The sequence below is a fragment of the Camellia sinensis genome, chromosome 13 (assembly GCF_055761805.1).
Source record: "Camellia sinensis isolate YWXY chromosome 13, ASM5576180v1, whole genome shotgun sequence".
In the NCBI taxonomy this organism is placed as follows: Eukaryota; Viridiplantae; Streptophyta; class Magnoliopsida; order Ericales; family Theaceae; genus Camellia; species Camellia sinensis.
The window spans coordinates 112144353-112155857 of NC_138973.1; the positions used below are offsets into that span (position 1 = coordinate 112144353).

At 34.4% G+C, this 11505-nt stretch overlaps 1 protein-coding gene and 1 non-coding gene across 7 annotated transcripts; one reads left to right on the top strand and one right to left on the bottom strand.

Annotated features, from left to right (window-relative positions):
* The first annotated feature begins 674 nt into the window (after positions 1-674).
* LOC114264130 (uncharacterized) lies at positions 675-10477 on the top strand. Of its 6 annotated transcripts, none has more exons than XM_082903201.1 (4): positions 677-857; positions 1873-1966; positions 3267-3377; positions 9169-10477. In XM_082903201.1, the coding sequence occupies exon 4, from the start codon at positions 9315-9317 to the stop codon at positions 10248-10250; it is 936 nt and encodes a 311-aa protein (XP_082759327.1). In that variant the 5' UTR covers positions 677-857; positions 1873-1966; positions 3267-3377; positions 9169-9314; the 3' UTR covers positions 10251-10477. The 6 variants fall into 6 exon arrangements, with proteins under 6 accessions (XP_028060539.2, XP_028060538.2, XP_082759327.1 ...); XM_082903199.1 differs by having other exon boundaries at positions 9174-10477; XM_082903200.1 differs by having other exon boundaries at positions 1873-1949.
* On the bottom strand, positions 5141-5249 carry LOC114264160 (small nucleolar RNA R71). Its single transcript, XR_003629860.2, has one exon. It is a non-coding gene; the product is annotated as a small nucleolar RNA R71 (small nucleolar RNA).
* Positions 10478-11505: the final 1028 nt, after the last annotated feature.

An 11505-nucleotide genomic window follows, 5' to 3' on the forward strand; every position in this document is an offset into this window, starting at 1 on the left:
AATTTTTTTTCAAATTTCGGAAGTTGAATGTTGTATAAGTTAACATTTTTCGGACAACAACTTCCGAATTTGTACATATTTTTCGGACAACAACTTCCGAAATTTATCACTTTATTCGGACATCAACTTCCGAAAATACATAATTATTTCAGTAGTACATTTCCGAACAAAATAACAAAATTCGGCTCTGGTTATCCGAACGACGCTGCGAAAAAAAATAAAAATTAAACTCACATTTCCTTCGCTCTGCTTCACATGAATACTTATTTGCTAATTTTCAGAAGACAAATCCTCAATCACAAATAAGTAATGAAGAATGAGGAAGGAAGAATGAGGAAGACAGCTTGTGGAAGGAGTGTGGAGCTTGTGCAAGGAGTGTACACTAATGAAGAATGGAGTAACTTTGGAGCTCTGGTATGGAGTAACGTGTGTGTGGATCATTTAGCAAAATAAGGAAGCAGAGGCATTGCAACGTCTGTGTGTGTATTGAGAGGATGTGTGTTTATTTGAATTGTGTGAGATGTCTATAATAGTAATTTTATTTAGAGGTAAAATTGTAATAAAAATAAAATTCATTAAATGTGTGCAAAGAGTGAAATTAGTGTGTGCAAAGAGTGAAATTAGTGTGTGCAAATAGAGGCTCCCTTAAATACTCCTCCAAAACTTCGAAGATTACCAAAATGCCAATATATAAGCCTTTTTCTCTATTCAGACCTAACACTCTCCTCTCCTCTCACACGGTGCTTTCCTCTTCTCCTCTCATCTCCTCTCTGGTGAATGATGAACTGCCTCCACATCCAAGATCGCAGGCTATCGTTCACGAGGTCCCCTGTTTTCCATTGATCTGTACTAAAAAAGTAAGATTTCAAACCCTATGTTTATTATATATAGATATATATATACACACACACATCGATTTAGGGTTTGTATTTGTTTTTGGTTACTCTGTGAAATGGTGTGCATCCAATTAATGTGAAGCTTTCTCTTCTCGCTGTCTCTCTCTCTCTTTCACACATCACTATTTGAATGTTCAAAAAAACCCAACAAGGACTGAGAATTATCTCCTTCGATGCTTCAATTCTGGCCTTCATTCATTAATTTCCCTTCTCTCTCTCTCTCTCAACAATGCTTTTCGTCTCTTATTTTCTCTCTCTAAAAGTGTTTGTACTTTCTATTTTATTTCATTTTTTTCTCTCTCTAGATAGATTTTGAAGATCTGTAGTTAGATTTTGTATGTAAGTAGTGTCTGTGTGTGAATTTAGCTGAAAGGCTAGGGTTTTTGCCTCATTTTAGTGATTTTTTATATTAAATAATTTTCATTTTTTCAAATAATTCAGGCTTGAAATTTTGAAAATTTTGCTTTCTTTTCCTTCATTTTCTCACTAACCAAACGGATCTTTTGTGTTTGTCTCTGCTTTTGTTCGTCTCTTTGCTCATTAGTTAGGTTGAGTTTACGCATTTCTTTTGCTAACAAGTTTTGTTTGCAAGTGCAGTTGAGTGGTGCCTCTATTTTATTTGGGGATTTTCTTTTTATGTTTTCGAAAAGCTAAAAATTTCACCTCATTCATAAACCTTTTACTATGTTGTTATTTACTGGGAAGCCAATGATCCCTTTTAGTGACCAACTATAACTTTGGTCGCAGAAAACTATCTGTGACGAGGCTTTAGTGACCAACTCGCGACCAACATATTTTGGTCGCGAAAAGATTTTAGCGACCAAATATGGTACTTTTCGCGACCAAAACGTTGGTCGCGGAAAGTGTAATTTCTTGTAGTGTCTGTTTTCTGAATCTGCTTTGGACATCATTCATAAACCTTTTACTCTGTTGTTATTTACTGGGTTCAAGCTCACCGTGTTATTTATGTATGTAGGTGACTAGGTGCGTGATTAGGCCTAATTTGCTGCCTGGATGTGTTTTGTCAAGCCAACCACCGTGCCTCTCGAGGAGGTTCCCAAGTGTTTTAAGTTTTGTGAAATCAATGCCAACTTTATTCTCTTTTGTTTGTTGGACAAGTTTCTATATGTTTTATAAAGAAGGCTAAGTGCCATTTTGTTTTATCTGTGTATGGGTGACGTAAGATTGATGTAAATATGACGTCAAATATATATGTAAATCAAGTTAAAATTTTTTGTTTCCTATATGTCTACATAGCTCTATGGGTATTTTATTTTGATATTTGCTTTCGCTAGCCACTTAATTTTGTTAATCCGTTTCAGAGGCCTTCGGTAATCCTAGGATTATTGGACGGTTACGATGCTAAACCTATAGAGATGGATTTGGGTCGTGACAATGTGGCACCCAAACATTTCACATTCCTCACAAGAAGACCGATAGGGTTAACAACCAACGCTCTAATCACCTTACCCAAACACAGGGAACAACAACCACAAATCTTGCTTTCTTCGCCGGGAGACACTAGTCTCACTCTCTCGGAATAACATCCCTCAACAGGTCTCACCAATGCCATAAGACTCGAACGAGTCATACTACCCAAACCAAACACTGAAGGTAACATAACGCCACTATTAACCCTCCTAGAACCAATCACAACAACACACTAACTCTACAACCAAACTAGGATTTCTAATTCCCACAACACTTCTCAAGTCATGAGGTTTCAACATCATATACATACCCAAATCGTTTGGACAACAGACAAGCATAAGTACATAACACACGTAGGCACAAAACTCCTACACACAACTCATGCCCATATTAGGGGCAATGATACCAAACAACACTCGACTGCTCACAACTGAAACAAAAACAATAATTCTCTACCGTATATCTAGCTTTGTGCCGGATACCAAGAACTCTTTCCTTCGGTTGCCTCTCACCAGGTCAAGTATTCTCAAGCAATAGGAACCGGCGATATGGCCTCATCCTTTTTTTTTTTTTCATTCTCATGCGTCATCATTGATCGGTACTTAAATGTTACTCATTTAACTTGTTAATAGACACTTTATTAGTCTATTTATTTATATTATTTTATAATTTGGTGTGATTTTGTGTGTTTGTACATGTTTCGAGTGTTTGTACATAAATTATTATGAATAACATATTTTAATATTATATTAGTAATATACAATAAAATAATAAAGTATAATAAAGCATTTCAGTGGAGACACCATCATTCTCCCACCCCATTATTGACTATCTTTTCTTTTGTTTATTTTAATTGCTTTACTTTACTTTTCTTTCTTTATTTAATTGTTTGCCTTGCAGATTGGTATCTTTGATATATTTAATTTGTATGCTTTGCAGGTGCTGTCGGAATTGGCATTAGGAAGTTGCCTATAAAAGGCAACAAGAGTTCAAGCTCGGAGGGGAGGAAGAGGGAGGAAGAGCAGAATTCGGTTGGGGAGTGAAGAGCAGGTATGTTATTTTCTGCCTTAATTTGTAAGTTTTGTTTTTATGTTTGAATCATTATGAGTAGTTAAATTTTCTGCTAAGGCTAAGGATTAAGCCTCTTGTATTGTAATAATTAAATAGTTAATCTGATTGTATTTCCTAAAATTATGGTTTTATTGATAAATTGCTCTTGCCTCTGTTTTAATTAATTTAGTAAATTTTGGATATGGATTTAATCAGGATTTGAAGTTTACTAATTAATTTATGTGCCTAGCTCTTTATTTTATTAAAATCAAATATTGGATATCTATTGTGATTTGTTACGAGTGGATACATTGGATGATTTAATTTTGAACAATAAGGCGAGGAAGAACATATACAAGATTATTATTTTGATTGAATTAAACTATGATATTTTGCATAATAATTAAGATTGAATTCTAAATTATTGTGTAGAGAATTAAGGAAATAAATCAGATTATTCTATATGATTATTATTTATATTTGAGTGTCGATTCTCAAACCTTGGTTTCATTTACCTGGTTAATTTATCAATTTCAGTTTAGTATTTATTTGTGTTTTGCATAATTAAATTTAAAATCACCAATTTTAAGATTTGTTAACTAGGTTGGGCTTATTTAAATTGAAGTTAATTAATTTTTCAAAAAGTCAGTTGTGGGTTCAACCTCACACTCAATTAACTATACTATTGTACAGTTCATGCGCTTGCCAATACATTTAAAATTTCACAAGAAGTTTTTGGCGCCGTTGCGAGGACTTTAAGAAAAGTGATTAAAATTGAATTATGATATACCCTTCTACTAGTTATAAATAGGATTAATTAGTTTAAAAAAATCAAAATCAAAACAGGGGCCTGTGAACCTTACTTATTTTTTAAAAAATTTCTACTGTTTGATATCTGTCCGGTTTTAAAAAAAAAATTAAAAAAAAATAAAAATAAAATTGTTGGCTGCGTCGTCTGGGTGCTTTGTGGCTTGTTGGTTTTGAAAAATATATATATATATATATATTATATAATTAGAATTAGTAGTTTGTGTTTGTGAGCTTGTTTCTTTAAACTGTCTTATTTGCTTATTTCTGTTTTTAGTGCCTGTTAAATCATTTTGTTACATAACTTATATAGTGTAGTATAATTTAGTCATTTGTTGTAGGTTCCCCTATCAGCCTAAGTTAGAAAAATTTAGACAAATATTCCTGTTTTATTTTATTTTTAGGATCACTTTCCATTATTAAGCATTGTATATAAATAAAATCTCATAAGGTGATTAGTGCATTCTTGGTCCTAAATGGAAGAAATTAGAACTATTACCTTTTAATCCTGAGATTGATAAAACATTTAGGAAAAGGTTAAGGAAACAAAGAGAGTTGCATAATACCAAAATGAGGGATAATATCGAAAATGCTAATGAACCAAAGGTTCTTAAAGACTTATTTTCACCAATAACCACTAATCCTCCTTCGTGTATAGTGTTACCCACAACAAATGCAACACATTTCGAATTAAAACCTCATATAATCCAACTTCTTCCAATTTTTCATGGGTTAGAAAGAGAGGATCCTTACATGCATGTAAAAGTTTTTCTCAAAATTTGTTCAACTTTTAAGATTTCAAAATTTTTCTGAAGAGTGTTAAACTACGCCTTTTTCCCTTTTCTTTGAAGGATAAGGCGAAAGCATGGTTAAATTTTCTACCCTCTGGTTCAGTCACTTCATGGGAGTTTCTTGTAAAAAAAATCTCTCTAAATTTTTTCCAATGGCAAAAACTAATGCTTTAAGAAGAGAAATTTCTGATTTTTCACAAACTGAACATGAAAAATTTTATGAAAGTTGGGAACGATTTAAAGTCTTAACTTTAAAATGTCCCCACCATAGTTTTGAAATATGGAGACTTGTGCAATATTTTTATAACGGTTTGACTCACTCTCATCGAAACATGATTGAATCTATGAATGGTGGAGGTTTCTTAAAGTCTTAGAGATGATGCAGCCTATGAGTTCCTCGAAAAATTATCTGAGGGCTCCCTACAATGGGATTTCACTTTTAATAGGGATAAATCTGATTTGTCATCTAAGAGAGGAGGATTATATGGAGCCAAAGATGATTCTCAACTTAGGATGAAATTAGATAATGAACTTAGGTTTCTTTGTCACAACACTTACAATCTCACAATCAATTTTCACCAGGGTTCCGTCCTCCAACCCAAACATTTCCTAATCAGCCTTATGTTAATCAACCCTGTCTCTCAATTTAATTTTCAATGTGTTGCACCAGAACAACAAAATTCATCTTTAGAAGATACATTGAATGCATTTATACAAATAACTTGCCAATCTATAGCTGAGATTAAAAATTCCACTCATTTGAACACACAAGCCATTTCTAAACTAGAAAATCAAATGGGCCGCCAGTTAGCCAACCAAATATCTGAGAGAGAAAAAGGTAAGTTTCCTGGTAAACCTATACCTAATCCAAAACGGCAATTTTCCATAAATTCACCTGAATCTTCCCAGCAAGAACAGGTTCAATCTATTGTTACCCTTAGGTCAGGAAAACAGGTAGACAACCAAGTGCACATGCCAGTAGAGGAGATGCCAACAGAACTAGACAGAAAAAAACAAGGAAGTTGTTAAAGCTCAAGAACCTTCTACTTCACAACCTACTGAAACAAAACCTCAAGTTGGGAGTTATATTCCTAAAGCTCCTTTTCCCTAAAGACTAGTAGGTTCTAAGAAAGGTCCACTACTAGGAGAGGTTCTAGAAATATTTAAGCAAGTCCAAATTAATATTCCATTTCTAGATGCTATTCAACAAGTACCTGCCTACGCCAAATTTTTAGAAGTTGTGACCGTGAAAAGAAAGACAAACGTTCCTAAAAAGGCATTTTTAGCAGAACAAGATAGGTCCATTATTCAACGAAATGTACCTATCAAGTATAAGGATCCTGGCTGTCCCACAATTTCTCGTATGATAGGTGACCACCATATTAAGCAAGTATATTTGGGGGCTAGTGTCAACTTAGTTCCATATTCTGTCTATTTGCAATTTGGTTTAGGAGAGCTAAAACCCACCCTTGTGACACTGCAATTAGCTGATAGATCAGTTAAAATTACTAGAGGTATCATTGAGGATGTTTTAATCCATGTTGAAAAATTTTATTTTCCAGTAGACTTCATAGTTCTAGATTCTCAGCCTGTCCACAACTCAAATAATCAAATTCCTATTATTCTAGGACGCCCATTTTTAGCTACCTCTAATGCTTTAATAAACTGTAGGAATGGTGTTATGAAAATTTCATTTGGTAATATGACAGTTTAGCTTAATATTTTCAATATTACTAGACAATCACCAATTGAAGAAGAAGCTAGTACTGTGTGCCTGATTGATAGTCTTGTCAGGATAAATTCATTGAATCTAGTTATGAAGATCCTTTAGAGGCGTGCCTAGCTCATTTTGGATGTAATTTTGAAATTGATGAGTCAATTGAGCAAGTTAACATACTTTTGGATTCTACTCCAGTAATGAACCTCAATGAATGGCAACCTAAACTGGCCCCTCTTTCAATTTCTTCAACACCATCACTTCCATCCATAGTGGAGCTTCCTAAACTGGAATTGAAACCATTACCTAATACCCTTAAATATGCATTCCTTGGTCCTTCAGAGTCTTTCCTAGTAATTATAGCTTCTGATTTGGAAGATGCTCATGAACAAAAATTACTTGAGGTCTTAAAAGAACATAAGGAAGCAATAGGTGGTCCATTAATGACATTAAGAGAATCAGTCCTTCTATTGTCATGCATAGAATTCATTTAGGAGAGGATGCTAAACCTTCACGGGAACCACAAAGACGCCTAAATCCTCCCATGCAAGAAGTAGTTAGGGCTGAAGTTCTTAAACTCTTTGATGCAGGTATAATCTATCCAATTGCTGATAATACTTAGGTAAGTCCTGTTCAAGTTGTACCCAAAAAATCTAGTGTTACAGTAGTAAAAGATGAGAATAATGAATTGGTTCCAACTCGTGTGCAAACAAGGTGGTGTGTTTGCATTGATTACTGAAAGCTAAATTCCATGACATGAAAAGATCATTTTCCTCTTCCATTCATAGATCAAATGTTGGAAAAGTTAGGCTGTGTTTGGTTGTGCTTTTGAAACGTGATTCTACACCTGTGTTTCAGTATGATGTTTGTTTAGGATTTTGTAATCACGTTTCAAAAGCTCTGCTGAGAGCTCTGTACCAAATCTGTCTCAGCCGCTCTTTTGCTCTGTTTTTTTTTTCAAAATTTTTGCTAAGGGGACGTCCGGCCGGTCGTCCGGCCGGTTGACCGGCCGGCTGTCCGGAACAGTATTTTTTTTTTTTGCAATTGATTTATATAATCGGAAAAAATATTTTCTGAATTTTTTTTAATTTTTTATGTGCTTTAAAATAATTTTGAATTGTATGTTTAGTTATGAGTTGTAAATTTTTGTATCACATATCAAATGTCACATCAATAATTCCCCACTCAAATCAAACCTCTTTTCCAAAACTATTTTCAAAACTCTTTACCAAACAAATTTTCTACACTCAAATCATAACTCCACAACACACAAACTCAAAATACAACTCATACTCTCAAATCACATTTACAAAACTCTACCAAACGCTACCTTAGTAGGTCATGCTTAATATTGTTTTTTTGATGGTTACTCTACTTATAATCAAATTCCTATTACATTCACCTATCGGCGCATGCCTTTTGGGCTGTGCAATGCACCTGCCACTTTCCAGTGCTGCATGATTAACATTTTCTCTGACATGGTTGAACGTTTTCTAGAAGTTTTTCTGGATGATTTCTCAGTTTTCAAAAATTCTTTTGATAAATATTTGCACCATCTTATGTTAGTACTAGCTTGATGTATAGAAAAGAATCTTGTACTTAACTGGGAAAAGTGTCATTTTATGGTAAAAAGAGGAATTGTACTTGGACAATGTCGCTAATTCTTTTTGTGACGTTTAGTACCAAACGCCGACAACGCGGCCGTCACTATAACTTTATGACGTTTAGAAAACATCGCTAAATATCCTATCCTAACGGTACTATGACGTCACTATAGTTTTAGCGACGCTTTTAAAATGCCGTCGGTGTCAGATAAGGGTATTGAGGTTGATAAAGCTAAAATTGATTTAATTTCCAATCTTTCACATCTGAAAACTGCACGCAGGATTTTATAGAAGATTCATCAAGGATTTTAGAAGATATTGTGGCCCTTGTGTAGTTTGCTTTCCAAAGATGCACCATTTGTAATTGATGACAAGTGCCTTCAAGCTTTTGAAAAATTGAAATCTGAATTAACTTCTGTACCTATAATTAGATCACCTGATTGGAGTCAAACATTTGAAATTATGTATGACGCATCTAACTATGCAATTAGTGCTATTTTAGGGCAATGAATTGATAAACTCCCTCATATAATTTATTATGCTAGTAAGACACTAAATGATGCACAACTCAATTATTCCACCATAGAAAAAGAGTTATTAGCAATTGTTTTTTTCATGGAAAAATTTCGTTTTTATATACTAGGGTCTAAAGTCATAGTCTACTCCGACCATGCTACACTAAAATATTTAATAAGATGCCAAATCTCGTCTTATTCGTTGCATATTGCTTTTACAAGAATTTGAAATTGAAATTAGTGGTTCAAGCATATCATTTTGAGGGGTTGAGTTTAGTGTTTCAGCATGTTATATAATGATCAATTGAGCCAGAATGCTACTGACATTCTAATTGGGGGTCCCTTTTTGGTCAAAAGTGCAGATTTAGTTCAAGGTCAACCAGTGTTAGTTTCTCTTCCACCAGTAGCTAGAAGAAGACGGGTTAGATCATTGCAGTCAGTTCGGAGCACCTCTCAGATCATCTCCACTCAGTTCCTTGGTTGCTAATTCATCAGATTCTGTGATGGCTCAAAATCCAATAGACATAGCGGACATGCTTATGTCCCTTCAGCGGAGTATAGAAGCTCTTAACCACACAGTTGCAGCCCAAGCTGAAACCATCGCCAGATTGCAGCACTTATCTGGGGCCTCTACTACTCATCCACCTCCAGTCAACCATCCAGTTCTAAATCCACCTCCGCCAATTAAGGACCCTCAAGGTCTAAACCTACCAGAAGATCTCAGGGTTTCAGTACAGCCAGTTGAAGGAATTCCATTACAGCTAGTTGGAGGGTTTCTGGTACAACCATTTGAAGGACTTTTTTCCGTTGATCCTAATGATGACTTAGCTATGCTAAAGCTAGCCAAGCTAAAGAAATTATTCAAAAACTCACAGGGTATCAACTCTATCCCGGACATTGAAGACAGATATGCTGAAACTGTTGTAAGATTGCCTGAGAGGTTCAAAATGCCACATGTAGACCGGTTTGATGGATCTGGGGACCCTATGGTGCATATCTGCCTCTTCTTGAATGTTGTAAAACCAATGGACTTAACTCGAGCCCAAAAGTTGTCTTTGTTTGGGAGGACTCTGTCAGGTGTAGCTGTCATCTGGTACGCTAAGTTAGAGGAATCAGTGAAACAGAGTTGGGAGGAGTTAGCTAAGACATTCATTACTCAATACTCCTACAACATGCAGATCGAGATAACTACGGGAGAGTTAGAGGCAACTCGTCAAGAGCCCAATGAGAGTTTTGTGGCTTTCATCACCAGATGGAGGGCGAAAGCGGCCATGATGACAAACAGGCCCCTAGAGAAAGATCAAGTCCGTATGGTTGTGAGAAATCTGCATAGAAAGATGTTGCAGAAAATGATAGTTCTCCCTCTCTTCAACTTCAAGGACCTGTATGAGATTGGGGTTCAAGTTGAGGATGCCATCAAACAGGGGATCATTGTATAAGGAAATGAGCCCATGAGAAAGCCATCATTCGTAGTTTGAATGTTGCTCCTAGTAGTAGCACAGCTGGTAATGCCAAACCCACAGAAATCAATATAGTCACTATAACAATCCTAATTCTTGTCTTAGTCATGCTCATATAAATTTACATGATTTGGTCTTGTTAAGTTTGTATCTGCAGACTTTGATTTGATTTGTCTAAGTAAAGGTTTCTGTTTTGTTTTGTGCTATTGTGTTTTGTTCCTTGTTCCTTGTTTTGTGTCATATTCATGTTTTGTTCTTTGTTTTGTGTGTTGAACCTAGGCCATCTATCTGCGCTACCTCATATCTAGGTCATTCCTTTGAACCTATTACACCTAGACCATTGTGATACATATGAATGTATAATATACATATAAATGAATATGTATGTATAATATGATATATAAATTATATATATAATTCAAATACTATATAGAAATGATCTCTAATAGAATAAAGATATTTTTTGAATAGAAAATAAAAATAGAATGTAAAATGGTAAAATAATGTGATACATATCTTTTACATTGGAGGACTATTTTATTTATAAAATAATATATATAATTTAAAAGTATTAATGATAAATAGAATTTTTCACGGAGCTATCTTTTCCTAATTTCAACTGTGAGTACACGTGCCTGAACAATTTTTGAAAGACGAAAAATTTAATTGAAATTGAAATTGTTTTAAATGTTAACAACCTCCACGCGTAGCACATGGGGGTCGCGTTTCTGTTGACAGAAAATAATTCAGTACAAAAATATTTAATTTAGTATGTACTTATTACGTTGTTCTTCTTTGTAAGCATTTTCTCCCAAAACGAATAGGATGAAAAAGGAAAATGAATTGTGGCCCTAAAAACAGTGGCCCTAATGGCCCTAATTTCCTTTTTTGGATAAGTTTGTTTTTTTTTTCTTTTTTTTTTTTGCCTTGTTTTTTTTTTTTTTTCCTTATATGGAAATTTAGGGCCATTAGGGCCACTGTTTTTTGAGCTACCAACCAAATCCGGATGAAAAATTTCATTTCAATAAACTCTTTTAATTTATAAATTATCGCAAGTGAAGAAAACACGTAATGGAAAACAGATTCTCCTCTGAAATAGATCTTGTAAATATAGGTATTTGTCTAATAACTAAATAAAAGATGAGATGATAGATGAAATGATAGAAATTAGTAAATTAATAACTTGTAAGAATGTTGGAGTAGACATCCTATTTTGATTAGTTCTAAGATTTGG